Source organism: Cyprinodon variegatus, unplaced genomic scaffold (genome assembly GCF_000732505.1).
Source record: "Cyprinodon variegatus isolate N-32 unplaced genomic scaffold, C_variegatus-1.0 Scaffold34, whole genome shotgun sequence".
Lineage (NCBI taxonomy): Eukaryota > Metazoa > Chordata > Actinopteri > Cyprinodontiformes > Cyprinodontidae > Cyprinodon > Cyprinodon variegatus.
The window spans coordinates 649,999-668,877 of NW_015150487.1; the positions used below are offsets into that span (position 1 = coordinate 649,999).

Here is an 18,879-nt window from a genome sequence, read left to right on the forward strand (position 1 = left end):
TGTATAAAACAACCGTAACTTGCCTCTAAAAAATCTTGGAGTTGAGTTTGATGCTTTCATTTTATTTTTTTTTATTCTTTTATTACCAAGAGAAAAAGACTAAACCGCACAAGCAAAATAGACCAATTAAAGGTACTGAGAGTTTGAATTTCTTTTGCATGCTGCTGGACAAAAGTTGGGCTTTAACTCTGAGAGAAGTTGACTGTTTCAGTTTTTTTTTATTATTATTTTGAGATTAACAGTTCCTCTAGCCTGACTTATTCTACTGAAGAGCAATTGTAGAAATTCTCCCAAAGCCTTTGGCGTTTTGACTGAAAATAAAGAAGAAACCTTTCCTTCCCCCCACTTGCCTGAAGCCACAGTATGTGGTCTACTGTGGTGCTGCTCTAAAAATGGCAGGCGGGCGGCCTCGGGAGAAGCCCAGAACAGCCTACACCGTAATGGTCGTGTGGGTGTGGCCCCTCGTAGATGGCTTTTGAGGGGGCCCCTCCCGGACGCCCGCACCCCTTGCCAGCGCCCAAGGGCTCCAGGCTGCCTGACCAAAGACACCGCGATGTGGCCCACGCTGAACCCAGGCCGAGTCGGGCTAGAGTGGGCCGGGAAGGGCTGGGCCAAGGAAAGGATACTCTTCCTTCAGGTCCCTGCGCTCCTGCCCTCTGCTGGGGTCAGAGAGGAAATAAAGTATCAAGCAAACCTTTGGAAGAAGTAACAAAAGCTCAGAAATACGAAAAGAACACATAAAAAAACACATAACCGATTAATTCTAGAAAGCTATTGTACGTTTTATTTTTGACAGCCACGGCTCTCTATATTGATTGGTTCTTATTGGCACATTGATGTTCTCAAATACAGTGGATGTAATAAATGTTTACCCTTTATTTCTCTTTACACTGTGTAACATTGCAACTGTAAGGCTGACTATGTGTTCATCTCACAGTTGAAATGCAGATAGGATGCCACAGGACATAATCTCCTAACAGGTGATGTTTTTCTGTACTTATGCGGTAAATAACTCGATTCACAAATGTGGTACTTTGGGAAGTTTTAAACTTGTGATCAATTTAATTATTCAACTTCAAGATATTATTGTTCTCCTCATCCTCTCCCTGCTTTTGAGGTCCCCTGGCCATGTGTCACCATGCAGTGCTGACAAGCCCTCATTGGGTAAATGTTATGGATTCTTTTGATGTTTAGACTGTTTAGTTAAAAGCATTTTTTTGAATAGAGATTGAATTTAGTAAAACGTCTATTTTTAGTAAGTAAAAGGGGGAGGGGGATGTAAGAATTCTTTCTTTGGGAAAACATAAACATAGCAACTTTTGGATCCTGTTGGATTTCTTGTTGTTTGATGTGTAGTTTTGCTACCATGATGCTTTTTTAATGGTTTTGACTCTGCCGTCACGTTTTATAGTAATTGGCCAACACAATATCATTTAAAATGAAGAATATGAAAAATGTTATCTGCATCCGAATTCAGTCCCTTTACTCATTTAACCCTTAATAAACTGATGTTTAACCAGTTGATTTTAACCTCAGCTAATTAGTTAGTAGATATAAACTGATTAATTTAGTTTAGGTTTAAAAAAAAAACTAGATATTTGTAATCTAACATCATTATAAAGGCAGGGAATGCAGTAGACAGGTCAGGGATCAAGCTGTGGACAAGTTAACAATGGGTTGGGATATGAAAAACATACAAAATTTGATTCTAATGAAACCAGGTCTGAAAAGAAAATAATTGTAAAACTAAAGGTCTGCCGAGATATGACATTTAGATTGAGAGGCATTAATCAGACAATCTGCAAAGGGGAACGTGGCAGCTCGGGAGGAGCTACAGAGAGCCAGTGATTGGATAATGTATTGACATAAGAAGTTTTAGTTCTGTGTTCCAGACTTATACTATTGTAAGACATGTGTTACTTCACTAATGAAGGGTTTGTGGCACCCCCTCTGCTCTGGAACAAAGTTCAGCACAGCCTTGACAGATGATTTCCTTTTCTCTTAATTTTTAAGGTGAATCCCGTCTTCCTTTTAATCATCTGATCGCCAAATTATGACGTCCTTGTCGAAGCATCTTGAAACCATTGTAAAACAATTATCAAAACTATATTAACATACAAAAACACATGTTTACATAGAGAGATCCAGCCTACATTAGGTGGCTGTTGCCAGTCATTTAAACAACCAGTCTCAAAAAACTAAATTAAATATAAAAAAACGAATTAAATATAAATGAATTAAATGTTCTTGCAAACCCTGAATTTGCAGATTTGAAAATTATATTTTGAACCAATGTTCTAATTATAATTAGCAAAAGCTCATTCCCTGTAGTAGAGAGATGAGACACAGTGAGATTAGAGGAATCAAATCTTCTTAGAAGTTGAGGAAGGTAAACAAACTAGTCAGATGCGCATCAGTTCTTTTATGATTTAAACATGTCAAAGTGAAAATGTTCTCATCAGAGGGTCATTATGCTACTTAATGAATATCTAAAATCTTGAATGTCATATAAGGTTGCTAAGTTCAGTTGGGAAAGGGAAGTTAGATTGTTTTAGCCTACTGTGTTAGTCCACCGAATAACTCTAACTCACCAATCCACTCGAGCTTTACCAAGAACAAGTCAAACTATTGGATTTAGTTGTGCAAGTTGTTCAGTTGTGTCTCTAAGTCTCATAGTAGTTTAACATTTCACGAGCAGAGATCCAGGTGGAAAAAAGGATCTCAGTGGTCTTGCACACCTCGTAATTTTAGCTGGTCTAACTTCACGAGTTGTGTTCCACAATGGCGGTCATACAAACAAAACAAGCCGGTAAGGTACCAAACAGGAAATATTGTTATTATAGAGCAGATATAGATTTGACCAATCAGATGCCTTCTGTCTGCAGTCACCTCCAATTTCGGAGAGGTGCACAAGACTGTCTGTGGAAGCGGCGGAGGCACATTTGCGTTCACTGCTACACACATGCAGATGACCTGGTTTCTGAGTATAAATCAGACTTAAGGGGATGGGTTAAATGCAGAGAGTTAGTTTTGTTGCTCTGTACCTGTGACAGTATAATGACAATAAAATGCTGAAAAAAAAATGAAAGCATGTCTTATTTCTGCAACAGGTAACTGAAATATTACAGATAATAACTTCACAAAGCATTCTTTAAAAATGCACTAACCCTTTAAAGCTACAGTGTGCTATTTTCAGCAGCATCTAATGGTCAACCTGCAGTGACATGAACTGCTCCACCTAGTGCTTCTCCCCCTCCAGCAATACGGATGCTATCATGGTACAAAATGGCTTCTACAATGTCCATATCACATATCTTTTCAAGTATTGTCAAGGTTAGTTTACATTGATATTTTTATAATAGTATTTCATTTTTCTGTGTTGCATGTAGATTTTATATAAGCCTAACTTGCCATGGTCAAATTCTTTTGTTATGGGAATCTCTACAGTCGCTACTTTGTAAAGTCTGAGCAGCCGTATAGCAAAGATGTCTGCCTCCATAAATGTGAGGCATCCTCCTATAGAAATTTCTAATGCATCATAAACAAAAAGATTGATACTTTCAGTTTGTAGATGATAATAAATTACATAATTATGAATGATATTTTACATTTCGGTCAGTAAAACCCTATAATTATGATGTACTGTAGCTTTAAGACTAACATTTTTTGTCATGGTTTATTACAAAAATATAAAAATGATTTATACTAAGTTCACAGTGGTAACGTTGCAATTGACTAAATGTTATTTATACTTACCCAGAATTAATTGCCCAAGCCGAGAGAGAAAAAAAATAAAGACAAAAATAAATTTTAACAGTTGTTTACTATGGCGTTGGTGATTGTCTTACTATCTGAAAGATGAAGACTCAAATCTAGGTCCCTTCTTCTCAAAATTGCAATGCAAATCTAAAATCTAAAGCATATTAAAAATCTCCATTCTATATCCTATCAAATCTAAAACAATGTAAAAAAAAAAGCCATACTTCTGTTTTCTAGAGTAAACAATGAGTGGATTATATTGAGCACAGTTTAAAAAAATTCCACTATTCAAGATGCATTATCTTAACCTGGTCAAAAGTTTATAAAAGGTCTGATTCCATCTCTTAATATGCAAGGAACATGTAAGTAACTACTACATAAGGGACAACACAGACAGATTATGCAGTCCCCGGTAGGTGTCTGACGCCAAAAAATGAGAGAACACAAGCAGCCAGTGAACTTTTTGCTGCCATTTTTACTGTTTTAATGTGGTTACCAAAGGGCTGTAATCCTTAACGAGATCTTTGGCAGGTCAAACAAACAGTACGACTCCGTGTACACATCCTGTTTGGCAGAAGTCTGTCATTGTCTGACATCAACAGAAGCTGAAGGAACATTGTCCATCTGAGCTCATTTTTTCCAGTTTAAAGCCCAGCACACGCCAAAAAAACCTAAAGTGGCATTTAATCTGTCAAAGTTCAGTTCACAATCAAGTGAAATTCAAATCATGTTGCTTCTATTGCTCATAAACATTAAATGTGTCTAACTTGTTTAAAACTGTGGAATGCACCATTTTTGCATCTTAAGATTGTGTAACTTTGCATCTGTCTTTGTTTTTTTGTTTGTTTGTTTTTTCAAATTAAATTATGGTAATCTAACCTGAATAGTGATCTTTAAGAGGTCAAACAAACAGTATGACATCAGGTACACATCCTTTTTGGTAGAGGGCTGTCATTGTCTGACATTTTCAAGAACATTGTCCAACTGAGCTAACTTTTCCAGCTTTAAGCCCTGTAAGCAAAAAAAACAAACAAACTATAATGGCATTTCATTTGTTCAAATTCATTTCTGATCAAGGTAAATTTTCTGCTTACACACTAAACATTGTTGACATCGCATCGAAATGAGAGTCTATCAAATGAAACGGCACATCTGATTGTAATTGGACCTGAACGGTGATAGTAAGGGTGAAGTCAGCCAGCCAGCCAACCTCTGGTTTGAATCGAGGAATAGGACGGTAAGGGGCTTGCTCTTGGTAGGTTGGCTTTTATTGCTTCTCCCCTTTTGGTTTTAAACAGATCTGCCTGTTTGTGGAAGTGTGGCCGGCGGTTGGCTCCTCAGCTGGCAAGGCAGCGGCGTTTAATTGCTCTTTGTTGTGGTGGGTGGGGGATGGGGGAGGGGGGGGGGTCTGTGGTTGCTGCTGCACAATGGTTCTTTGGCGTGCCAGCACACATACACACTAGCACACTTTTATGCACAAGCTTACATACATGCACGCACACCTACACTTTTTTTTTAATCCACAGATGGAAGCCCAGATGTGCGTTCGTTGCCAAAAAGGTGCATCACATTTTCTGAGTGATCCTTTAGAGTAATGGACTCTTAAATTGCGAAGACAACTGCTTAATAGAGTAATATAGCTGATCTATAACAAAGTAGCTTACATTTTGAGGAAATAAAGGAAAAATTACAAGGAAGACAAACAGAAGCAGCATGGTTTGTATATTTGTGCTGCTTAGAGAATGGGAAAGCATATAATTATCACATTTAGGAGAACAGCTTCTGAATAATGAGGTGCAGGGAGTGTAGTGGTGGATCTACGGATCCTCCTGAATTCAGGCCCTCCAGATGTACGCAATAAAAGTTTTTGACAAACAGCGTACTTGAATGATGCATATGTTTTTGAAATCTGCTTTACTTTCTTTGTTTTTTTGATCAAATCCAAAGGTTGTTATAAATACAGAATTTCTTAGCCCCTGTTTACTCTTCTTTGAGCCTAAGCACGTGTGTTTATCCAAACCCAACGTATTCTTATTTTTTTTTCTTTCTTTCTGTCACGGTGGCTTTTGTGCAAGGCTGTGGTGAGTTTTGTGTATTTTTGTGTAATTTACTCCTACATTTGGAAGGATGATGTGTGCTCCTCGGCTGTGACCCCCACCCCCCAGCCGCACCACTTCCCCCTCCTCCTCCCTCCCAGTGAGGTTCTTTTCCATTGATGGAGTTACTGTAAAGTGTTCCCTCTGCCTCCATAGTTGACCACATCAACTTGGCCAATCACTGATGACTCATTATACACACATAAACAGAACAAAACACAAACAGTCATCCTAGGGTTATATCAGTGGAGCAGAGTGTCTCTCTGCTACCTCTACATCTCATTTTCCACTTCATACCCTCTTTCCTGTCTTTATTTCTCTGTCAGTGTGTCTCTGTTACATGTACCCAGAATGCAATGCAGAGTGAGCAGGACGCCACTGTAATTTTTGGAAATGAAATGGAAACTGGCACCAATTAGGGGAAACCAATAAAGCAACCTCAGTTCTATATGTCTGCCAAGTGGCAGAGGGGATTCGACTGGAGAATATACAGTTACTTCCATGAAGCCTGTTAGGTTATCATCCTGATTTCATCATACAGTTTGCTCTGCTTCTGCTTCACTTAACAGAAGAACATCAGATAAAGCAGAGTTAAGACAATCGCATTCCGCTGGTTTCACAGTCTTTCATTTAAAAAGCCAACTTTTTCATTCACTGGCAACACAACTATCTAAGGAGCAGATTTAAGTTGTTTTTATTCTGTTAATTACTCACTAACTGCAACCCTAATGGCTGCTGTGATTATTTGGTTCCGGCAGAACACTGGATTGAAGAGGAAATAAGACAGCAGATGGGGCCGTTATAGGTTTAATTCCGCCTCTGGCTTTAAGATGCAGTAATGGGGTAATGATGCCGCGGCCCTCTGGCGCTGATGTGGTGTTGAAAGAGAGAAAAAGAGAAAGGAAAGAGAGAAGGAGACCTGAGCTTTGGGTGAACCACTAAATGCTGCCACATTCATCCACAGCAGTGACGCCATGCCACACGCCAGTCACACGATCAGGCATATACAGCCTATGAGCAAACTCTCTCTCTCTTTTTTTAAACTTTTTCTTCTTCAGTTTTACAAGAGGGCTTGAAAACACCCACATAGATAGTCACCCCCAAAATTTATTGAGGCTTCAAAACTGAATGTAGGTATCTTAGAAGCAAAAAAAGTGATAGCGTAACAAAAAAACAACTTTTCATATGTACTGCAACATGTGTGGCATTAAGATACTTACAATGTCTTTATCACAATTTTCCATCATGACCATCACCCTTTTCTTTATCAATTTGAGCTTCAAAGTACAGAGTTAAGCCAACTAACTTACTTCTATTCTAATTTTTGTTTTGTTTTAGACAGAGTAGAGTCCCATAAAGAGAATTGCAAACTAGAATAAAACCAGAAAGTTTACCAAAACCATTTCCTCTCCCAACACTTTATGCAAATTGCTTTTAAAGTGCACTTTGTATATAAAGCTGTTATAATGTTATTTGAAAAGAATACGCAAATTACGGATGTCAGTCAGTTTCAATGAAAATTCAAGCTGCTTGAAGATCAACTTAACTGAATAGAGAACTGTTCTGATAAACAGAGAGATGCAGATTGTTACATAGGGTGAAACTGGGGGGCAAGGCAAAGGTTGTTAATCCATCAGTAGGTTGGTAGCACAGAGAAACAGATTTGGAAGTTTATAGCAGGCCAGGACTGGGCGGGGGACTACTTAATCGAAAGTCACAAGATAGCAGAGAAAGACCACGTTGGTGAAGAAATTTATCTGAATACTACAAGGCAGTGGCCCAATGCCCGCAGGAGGAATAGATAGGTTTGGACGCTATTACATCAGGAGACCTCAGAGAACAGAATGCCCAGTAGGTAGTGACACAAGTAAGGGAAAACAGGGACCAACACATGGCCTTGGCGGCAATTCAGAGGCACTTTGCAAAAGCTAGCAGAGCTACTTGAGGAATTCCAAGTTCCACCAAACAATGTCACAGGGCAAGACCATTTGGTTGTAATCAATTTCAGGACAGAAAAGATCTACTATGTACCAGAATATGGCAACAGACACAATATTATTCCACGTAATCTTCTCAACAATGCCATTTGCAGGGTTCCCCGTACCGACTTTTGAAGGAAAACATGAGTAAAAATACAAACTCTTTGTAATGTTAAAAGGAGTGAGCAAGGTCTACAAAAAAAAAGCCTAGGACTGATGTGCACATGATCTACCTGCTACCAACAAAACCAATAAGCTGACAAATCTGGAAGGGTGCAATCAAATGGCCAAAATGAAACAACCTCAAAGTCTGGTGTAATCTTCATGACATCTGTGCACAGAACTGGAGCATGTCTTGCATGCAAGAGTAGAGTCTATCCTCAGATCGCCTGGCAAGATCAATTACACTTTGTGTTGGGAGAGGTTGTGTGAAATAAAATCCTAGGAAAGCTACAGAACTGGAAGACAGAAAAAGGAGAGAAAAACTCAATGAAAATCCGGTGGTTTGAACACACAAACTACACAAATGGTGGAGGTAAGCTGTTTCTGAGAAAAAGGTCAGTGTATAGGTATTCAAGAGGAGAAATAAAAAATAAATTACTGGAGACAAAAATTCCCCAAGGCTCTGGAAAGAAAAAATAAAAAGTTCAATATCCCCCTGTATGTTTTGGAGCTGCACATTAGGGGCCAATATGGATATTCATTTAAAGATACACCAAGGACTTTTCTATTATACGTATAAGACATGGCTGGAGCATCAAAGTCTCAATTCTGACTCCTCCCAAAACAAAATTGACTAGGCTCAGAAAATAGACACAAAATGCTTGAGCAGCTTCAGCAGCAGGTCTAGTAAAGCTCCAGTGTATTTTGTACAAGGATGACCCATGATGTTGAGACGTGGTGCAGACTGTTGAAGATTTAACCAGATTAGTTTGAGACAATTTAGTTTACAGTTTACATTTTCACATCTTGGATATGCATGGATGGCAGCCACTCAGTGACTAAGTGTGGATATGAACCAAAATCTCTGATATGTATTTTTATGCCATAAAGAATTTAGACTGCTTTAAATGAAAAAAGAGGTTCCTCCTAATACTAGCGAGGCAACTAAATGTTTAATTGTACACTAATGTAGAGCTGTGCTCTTAACTGCTTTAAAGTAATGATTCAAGTTTTTATTTTGTTCATAATTTATTCTCACCACTGTAGGCTAAATCAAGTCATCTCAGTCTTTTACTTATAAAAACATGTATACACACAAATATGTAACACTCAGGAAACAACACAGAGTTTGGCAAACAGCTCGCTCACATTAAAGCTGTCAGGAGTGTTTCAAACTTATGCACAGTCACAAACTTCTCTGAAGGCTCTCTTTTTCAGATTCCACCCTCCTCACAATGATTCATTTATTCTCCAACACATTTTGAATGTTATACAAAGTGAAAAGACATTTTATTCTGGAAAATATTAAAAGAAAACAGTAGCACTCTACTGCATATATTAGACTGTCCTCGTGTTTTCATTTTTTATGAACATGCAAGGTTTCCTTCTTCTTTTCATTTCTGTTCCTCCTTTCCTTTCCTCACATTCTCCCTGACAATCTTTACCAGCCCCTCTACCTTGCTCCGACAGGCTTTCTGGTCTCTCTGTCTCCCTTTCCTCACAGTTGGACTCATGTGGGACTGATTGAGCCTTAGGATCCAGCCCTCATCAAAGGAAGAGTGTGGTTGAATGCAAGCAAGCCACTGAGGCTCCGATCTCTCCCTGGTTAATCAGCCTCCCCTCTCTCTCTTTCTTCTTCCTCTTCCTCCTCCCCTTCCTCACTCGCTGGCAGCAGCATCCATCCACCAATACACCCCCCCCCACACACACATAGCCATTTCAGTTTTCATACTACAACCTCTCTGCTTGTTTAGTTCATTCAGTGTTAACATTTCTTCACCATTATTATCATTTGCCCACAACACGAGTATTCAGTCAAATACTCTTCTCTCTTCCCTATCTTCTTCATCTCTGCCTCATGTTTTCAATCCATCACTTCCCTCATCAGACATAGGATAAATAAATATCTCTGTACCTGGGGAATCAAACTTTATGCAACAACTATAAGGAATTATAGCCAAACTTGAAAACCTGTGCAGATGTGGGGCGACAGTGGTGTTGGATGTAGGAGTTTGCCCTGAAATCGAAGGATTGACGGTTCGAGCCCCAGCTCTGACTTTCATTGTCGTTGTGTCCTTGGGCAAGACCCTTCACCTGCCTTGTCTACTGATTGTGGTCAGAGGGCCCGGTGGTGCCAGTGTACGGCAGCCCCGCTTCTGTCAGTGAGCCCCAGGGCAGCTGTGGCCACAATGTAGCTTGCCTCCATCAGTGTGTGAATGGGTGAATGAATGTAGTGTAAAGTGCTTTGGTCAAGTCTCCTGACTTGAAAAAAGGTGCTATATAAGTGCTTACCATTTACCATGTGCACTCGTTGTGTCCTGATTACAGATGCAAATCTTGAAAATAAAGAACTGAAATAAATGAGTGAATCACAAATTTCATGTTAAGATGCAGCACAGGGTATCCTCCAGTTTGTCACTAAATTAATTTATTTGAGAGATTATCAACAAGTCAATTTTTTAATAAAAAGCACCAATCATTGATTTTTTTTCACAATGTTTTAGAAGGTCATATGCATGCATAAGGGGAAAAAAAACATACATTTAGATAATGATAACTTAAAATCCCTCAAAAAAGAGGAAGGCCAGCCAAAGATGAATCAAAATTATGCTACTAGCATTAGAATAATAGTACCTGGGATTTGGCATCCACAACTGAATTTTAATATATACAGTATATTTTTTTCAACAAATAACGAGTTTATTTAAAGTTGTGTGATTAAAGAGGCTTTTTACTGTATTTGCTTGATTTAGTTTTTCATAAAGACCATATCATTTTGTCCTGAAGTCCTGAATAAGTTTTTTTTTTAATACATGCTTGTAAAGCAGTTTCATGTCCTACAGTGCATTTTTTATTTAAATGTAAAAAAAAAAGAGAGAGATTAACATAGTTCAGCTATATTTTTGGTTAATGTTAGAAGCTGGATGAAGGCCTCAAATCCCTAAACTTTGATGTAAGTGAATTAGGAACAATAAAGATTTGGGGTATTAAAATTCGACAATTTACAAAAAAAAATAAATGAATACCGAATAGTAATTCTATAATTGTATAAAAAAGAAAGTGTTTTTTGATCGTGTGCTAAATTTTAATCAGAACAAAGCACAGAGTACTTCTTGAAAAAGAGTTAAGGACAGAAGCAAAAAAGGCTCTTGAAGATGCAAAAAATTTCATTTTAAAACTGTTTCTCTCTTCAATAATGGCAGTTAGCAAATCTAACAACATAGGGATATTTCTGCACAACAAATGTGCTTCATTCTTGGGTTTGACATCAACAATCAAATGGAACAACAAGCTGGTTATGTAGTATGTTATTTATTGGTTATTTGGTCAGTCTGTCTACCCTAGCTAATCTATAATCAACTGACCAACAGGTATGTAACTAATGGCTTCCTAACAGCAGTTTTAAAACAGTATTATGTTGACAGAAAAGGGTTGCTGCTCTTTAGTTTTAAGACCATAGATCTCATTAGCAAGACATTAGATGTGTTTTTCTTGTGACCATAAGTGAAGGACAACTGCAACAACTTAAAAAAAAAAAAAATCCTTAACAGCACCTTGTTAAAACATTTCTTAAACCTTGATTTGCAGTACCTCAATAACAGCAGCAACCCCATGGCCTATTTTAAAGTACACATGTCCCTGTTTATTATAAGTCAAAATAGTGCAACAGTTGCCAACAAAGCATTGATAATAGAATTTCAACAACCTTAAAACACTTTATAATGACAACATGATAACAGTATATGTCGGTCTCATAAAATGTAGACAGTCTGATAATGAAGCTTAGGATTGTCTAATATTCTTTATTTTAGGAAAATACTTTATTTTAAAATTGTCTCCAGAGGTTCTGAGGTGGTTCTTGGAACAGATCCAATTTTCTTTATTGGCATGTTGAGCTTCTTTAAATCTAATGCTCTGCTGCTGTAAATACCCCAACAGATGATAGCAGAGAAATCACACTTTACAACAAGATATACAGAATGCTGCTGCCAATACTGAAGGACAAAAGCTTCCTCATTAAGACTGTCTGTGTGTTTTCCATTTTGTAGACAGATGTTTGTCTTTACCCCAGTCTGTCATCTCAGTGAACTCAATCTATTAATTCTCTTCCACTGCTTCTGCTTCTCTTTAAAAAAAAAAACTAATCCAATAATGGTTTTATTTTTTGTTATCTCAGTAAGACAATCCAAATGTAAAGTGGAAAATGAGTCCACTTTACTTAACTTAAACTTAATAAATAAAATAAATACATAATTTATTTATTTATTTTATATATACCTATATTTCACAGCTTGATAACGTTTGGACATGAAAAAAATTTATAAAAAAGAAAATAGTTTCTTTCAGTGCATCATGTTTTCCCCCAGATTAACCAGAGACTATGTCATCTAACTTGGCTGTGGTTTCTACATTGTTTTACAGAAAAAAACAAGTTGACTTATGCTGCTGTTGGCTAGTTCTGGGTACCAAAGTCACAGTTCAGAATGGAGTTTATTTTTATTTGAAATATGCATCTTTTGCACAGCAGTTAATCCAACTCGTTGGTAACCTAACACTAAAGAAATGAACCAAGTTTTTTTAAAAGTTATATTTATGAAAAGAGAAGGCACAGCATAACATATGGGCCTTATGTGGATGCTAGAATTTACAAGAAGCAAGTCTTAGTTTTCATATTTAACAGATATACTGAGTGAACATAACTAAATTAAAGCATAAAGCCAATACATAATGAAACAAACCCCCCCAACAACAATCCAGTCATCTGCATGTGTTTACCCTCTGCTGCTTGCCATTTTCTTGCATAAATACTACATGCTAGTCATTGCCCATGTATCATCACCTTCGCACTCCGCCTCACACCATCTCTGGCCCTTTTCCAGTCTTTGTTGTGTGTGGTTATCTGAATGAGGCAGAGGCTGGTGGCGGTGCAGAGGGGGTGGGGGTTTGGTTGTGGGGGGCACTGGGGTATCGACGCTTAGACCACTGCATATGTTTTCAATTCCCCCCTCACAGACCTCACCTCTCCTCATTTGGCCTCCTCTTGCCCTCCCATTTATCTTCCCTTCTCCTCTATCTTTCTTTCTCTTTATGTCCACCAAATTGCCCATTAGACTTTCTGTTTGTCTGCCTGCAGGCCTGCCTGTCTGTGGCATGGCAGACAGTAAAACTAGCTCAGCCTGAGCCAAAAAAGGCAACAGGGGACCACTTTTTTTTTTTGCTATTCTTACTACACATTTGCCAAATAGATCTACTCCATGCAGAATCATGCACAGTTTGTTGCCATAGTGGAACTGTATGAACCTACTGTAAACTGCACTGCATTAATGCATCATCAAATCTTGAAAGAAAACAAGCCACCTGCTGAAAAGATGCTACACCATGTGGCACGTTAAAGATATACCACAGGGAGTTTTAGGTCATAACATGTCAGAGAAATAGTAGCAAGCAATTACTTGATAAAGTTTAAAGGTTCAAGAGATGGAAACAAGCATCTTTTAGAAGCTGCCTGGCTGTGTGTTTCCCGGAAGGGCACACCTGTGGAGCTGGTTAACAGTTGCCTTTTGTATCCCTGCTTCTTTTTGGATGTCTATTTCTCTCTCCTTGAAGCCCAGTCGGCCTCGGCAGATGGCCGCTCACACTGAGCCTTGTTCTACTGGAGGTTTCTTCCTGTTTAAAGGGAGTTTTTCCTCTCCACCATCGCTACAAGCATGCTTGGTGTGAGGGATTCCCTTCGAATCAATGAGTTGATGCAATCAACTGTTTTTCCTTAGATAGAAAACTTTGAATCAATTTGACTGTATGATCTGGTTCAATTGTCTCTGTGTGTGAATTGGTGCTATATAAATAACCTGAAGTGAATTGAATTAAATCTCAGAAGGAATCTTAGATTCCTGTTTAGGATTAAATAGTTTGTTTTAGTTTTTATGCAGGATTTAATAACCCCTATAATAACAATAAAAAAAATTAAGCTATTGTAATTGTCCTTGTGTATATCAGCTGGTGCATCACATGGCTCTGTCCTTGGCTCAGTTCTCTTTAGTATGAACCTCAGTGACATAATGTGGCTGAACTTTAGAAAATGCAAAAAAGAGGTAGCAAAACTTCTACACATTGATGTTAAAGATATACTTTTAGGTTAATACGAATTCTCAGTCATTACTGGTTAAATCAGCCAGCTATTGGATTAAGGATATTGTTATTTTATTTCTTTACATACAGCCATTTTTTTTAGGTAACTTTTACCTTTAATGAATTGAGTAACATTTTGAAAACTTCTTTTTGTATTTGTTTATGTTGCTTGATTACCCTCAACATTTAAATGAGACCAAAAAAACAAAAAAAAGAACCACTGTCTTAACCATTATTCATGTACACAATCCCTTTCAGATAAATATATTGAAAATAAGAGTATGAAGTGGCATTTGGCTTTACCCTTCATGTACACTGCGCACTTAGCCTTGGTTTTCAGTGTTTTCTTTTGCACATTTTTTTTAAGAGAGACCTAAAAAACAATGAGTCTTCTGTTTTAAGAAAAAGTGACAGATCAGCTTTACACATCTCCCGTCCAAAACAGCAACCAAGCTTAGCCGAGATGATGTGGTCGATTGCCTGGCTAAACATTGCCATTGCTTTCTGTAATAAAGAAAGAAAACCTGGAAAACCAAGTGCTCTCTAAGGAAGGGTCATTAAAATCCAGCCAGCAGTAAATTCACCAAAAAAAGGTGAAGAAAACAGACGATTCTTCCTTCTGTGTATTGATTCACCACTGAACCAGTGAAACAGCATGGTCATAAAATCACTGAGAGAAATGGTGAAAAAATGTAGATTAAACATAGTACATGTGTTTGACTTATGCTTGATTTAAAATGATTTATAACTTCGAGGCGGATGTATTTATGTATGCCATGTATCTATAGGTGAGGGAAATAAACCAAGGAAGCACTTGAGTCATGTTCTGAAACTGTGGTTGACATGAGACATGGTGAAATGATGGAAATGTGGGGAAAGAAACAAACATCTGGAGACAGAAAGCATGACTCAGTTTGCCAATGAAAATAATCTGAGAGCAGGAGGAACAAAATGAATGAACAAAAGGTGAGAATATATGTATAAAGAGTATGAGCCAGTGCCACACACAGTCACAGGATTCTGTCCACAGTCATGATGAGATCCCTTCGATGACAGGAGAGTAGTGACTGTACTACAAAGTAATTAGAGACGGTCTGCACCAAGTCACAGTTTAGTCTGCAGTGGCCTTGAAAGAGACAGAGTGGGAGTGAAGGCACAAAGAGGAAGGTGAGAGAGCAAAAATAATGTAAGAATATACTCAAGGCGAAAAAGTGACCTAGTGGACTCAATATATTTCTCTGATCCAGCATCAATTATTACCTTGAGTAATACCCCTTAAAATCCTCATGAAAAACTTGTTTTAGGAACACTTTCCCTATTTTATATTATATTTGATACATTATCTGTTTTTGGTTATCAGTTAATATCTTTTCACCTCAAAAGGCAATATTTTTGTGCCATAGAAAAGCATATGTTTAATTTAAATTTAATTTTCTACCTCTAAGAATATAGTTACCAATTTTCCTTTGGTAAACCCTGGATCAGGGATTTATATATCCATTAAGCAAAATGTAGAAGAAAGACATAAATCAGTGATAAGTGGCGTTTTTCCTCACAGGTAGAAGAATCTAGTTAATCTTTTTCCCGATAGTGCTAAATGATTTTCATAGAAAAATAAAGTATTTCTTTTGTTTATTTGGGTGTTCTGCAACATGTGGTCTTAGAGCCACTTTGGAGTCTTCAAGTCATTACTTGCTGGCCTGTTATCATGTTTGATGTTGGTGAGGGCGAGCACAGAGACTGTCTGTGTCAAAAACAAAGTTCTTAATAATAAACAATACGTACGTGGGGTAAGCTGGGGTAGAGCATGAACAGGAAGAGTGAGGGAGGGATATTAATTTACTCAGAGCTGAACTACATACAAAGAAAATCAAGTGGAAAAAAGATGTCATTACTGATTAAAAAGCAAAAAACGACAACAAAACAAATAAAGAACAAACTAAAAAAAGCAAAAAAACTGAACATAAAAGAATGAATTAATAAAATAAACTGTTTTCTAGCAATACTGAAGAAAAATGTTCTAAATATGGCAAGACACTTTAAACAATAATAGAGAACTAACAAGTGATCAAAACTCAAAACACAAAATAGATCTAAAAAGCTAAACTCCCAAGCATGAGTACAGTTTGATTTTCACCAAAATCTGTTAAGAACCGTACGATATTTCTGAACACGGGGGGAGATACAAAGGCTAAAGATGTTAAGCTTTATCTGTGTTTTCATGCAATTCCCTTTATAAAAGAAAGCGTGAATATTAAAATTTTTATTAATACTTTAATCTTTTTTTGCCCTAGGTCAAAAAAGATTCACTTTTTGTTCCTGGATTACCCATCCAAGAAAATAATAATAATAAGTACAGTAATAATGAGATTTTTCAGCTAAAGGGAAATTTACTGCATTAGTTTTATTTGAAACAGCAAAGATTACACATAAGTGTTAGTCCACATATTAAGAACGTTGTTAGTTCAACCGGCTTAAACTCTAGATATTTATTTTAGTGTGCTTGACTGGTGACTGGTTGTGGCAAAAGTCCCCACAAACCCTTGAATAGCAAAGGACTAACAACAGGCTCTTCCTGCTGTCAATGTAAAATTGAGTGTTTCTGAAATCAGGGAGAAAGTTTTCCTCTGCTCTAAGGAAAAAACATAAAGGCCAGATTAAAGTTTTGCTGACAGATTATAGGAAAAATCAAGGCTTCTTGAACTTTTTCTTTAAAATTAATCTAAAAAAATTAACAGAACCTAGAAGTTAATTGTTTGGTCTAGTTTAATGGACATGATGGTATAAACAATGTCCTTTTTTTTAAGGAAACTATTCTCACATAAAAGAGCTGGAACTGTCATGGTTTTGAGAAGCTGCAGCTGCAAAATCTAAGAATATAAGAAAAAAACCAAGTAGCACAACTTTAACAAATTTCTACTTCAGTAAACCAAAAAGTTCCATATAACAAATAACTCAAGTACTAGTAACAAAAAAATGTTTTGGTGAAAACACTACTGGCACAATAAGTAGCTCAAAAATACTGGTAAGTTTCATGTCTGAACATTTTATCAGATATAAAGATCTGTGTGAAATCTCATGTTTTAAAAATGAAGATAAATCAGCAATAAGGTTAAAATGAACATATGGATTAAACAATCTATAAACTGAAATCCTTCAAACACAAACCTTATCAAACAAATGTTTCCAGTACATCATGCACACCCTTTAAAACAGGATAAAGTACCTCTGATGATAATGTTTGTTTTCTTGACCTTTCTTGACCTTCAAATTGTGAAGCAAGCTCAACAGATAAAAGACAACATTTAAACATCAAAATTTGGACGCTCATCTTGACAAAAAACTTTAGCTGTCTATATTTGTTGCATTTTCCTGTTTAAAACAAACTTGTTTACAACCAAAAATTAAATACAATTATTTAAGTGAATGTTAAAAGTACAGCGCTGTAAAACTACTCCTAAAAGAACATTCTTAGCTAAACATTACTCAAGTATGTGTCACTATTTGCTACCCACCTCTGACCAGAGCATGCCAGTACATCTACTAAGGCCTGGCTGCAACCTATTAGTTCATCCCTTCCATTCATAAGACAATGCAAACTCATGCTCTCACCAAAGGGTAATTGAGCAAAATTAAATCACACGACAGCAACGTATTCCAACTGTGCATGTTACAAAGGATTTGTTCCCAGGGTCATACCTGTTGCAAGCCCACAGTACTACCAAGTGCTTCACCAATTACGGTAGCCCTGTGCAAAAGTTTAGAAACATAAATCCTGGGATGGTCATTTCAAAAAAAGTAAAAAATAAAAATAAAAAATCCACTGGACTTTGTTTCCAAATTTGAAATCTGGAACCAAAGTCCAGAGAATTTTTTTTTTTCTATTGCTTATTTGGAATGACTATGACCTGGATGACTGAGAATCTTCACCAGCATACTGGGATGGTGAAGCCAGAGCTCAATCTCCATTCAGATGTTGCAGGATGATGTAAAAAGCAACGCACATGCAGGAAACTTCTTAAATATATCAAAGCTGACAGTGAGGAAAAAAGGAGCAAGGTTTCCTCAGACCAATGTCAGATAATGATAAATCGCTATAGGCAGCATCTCACTTAAGCTGTTTAAACCACAGGCTGTAACACTAGCTATTGGGCAGATGGGTGTCCGGTTTCCCAACTTTGAATACGTCATTTGGAAAATATCTGGAAAACCAGATTATTTTAGGCTTTTACCTGGACTGAAATTATTTTCTTTGTCAGAGATGAATAATAATAAATCTAAATATTAGACATCAGTGTATGGAGATTTCCTCTAAAAGAGCACAGTGTTTAACAAGACGCCCTGATTATTTTCACTAGGGGTGATGTATTCTATTATGATTTAGATACCATCATATAAAATACACAATAAGAAGACTCTAAATATTAGAAGCCTTTAGCTTATGTCTTCTGATTAGTTCTCTTATTTCCACTGTCAATAATTTGTTTTGAGCAAATAAGTAAAATAAAGGTTATGGTGCAAAATAACCCTCAAACAGCTTTAAAAAAAATCAAGAAAATTAATAGAAACAAAGATTTAAACATAATCAGCCTTTAACCTTTATCAGTTAAGCAATTATTTCATTGCTTGTCTGATCCAGGTGTTAAGGATTCACTGAACTCTACTGTCCCCAAGTGGTCAAAAGAGCCAGGACTGAAAAAATAAACACAAATCCACCTGAATATTTTCACACACTGATCATGTTATGTCATTGA

The 18,879-nt window shown here is 37.1% G+C and overlaps 1 protein-coding gene across 1 annotated transcript in view; it reads left to right on the plus strand.

The window, feature by feature from the left end:
* The first annotated feature begins 468 nt into the window (after positions 1 to 468).
* The window catches only part of igsf8 (immunoglobulin superfamily member 8), a 48,123-nt gene continuing 29,712 nt past the window's right edge, over positions 469 to 18,879 (plus strand). Inside the window, exon 1 of the mRNA XM_015402582.1 lies at positions 469 to 664. Coding sequence (XP_015258068.1) covers positions 469 to 664 — 196 coding nt within the window. The remainder of the gene's footprint in view (positions 665 to 18,879) is intronic.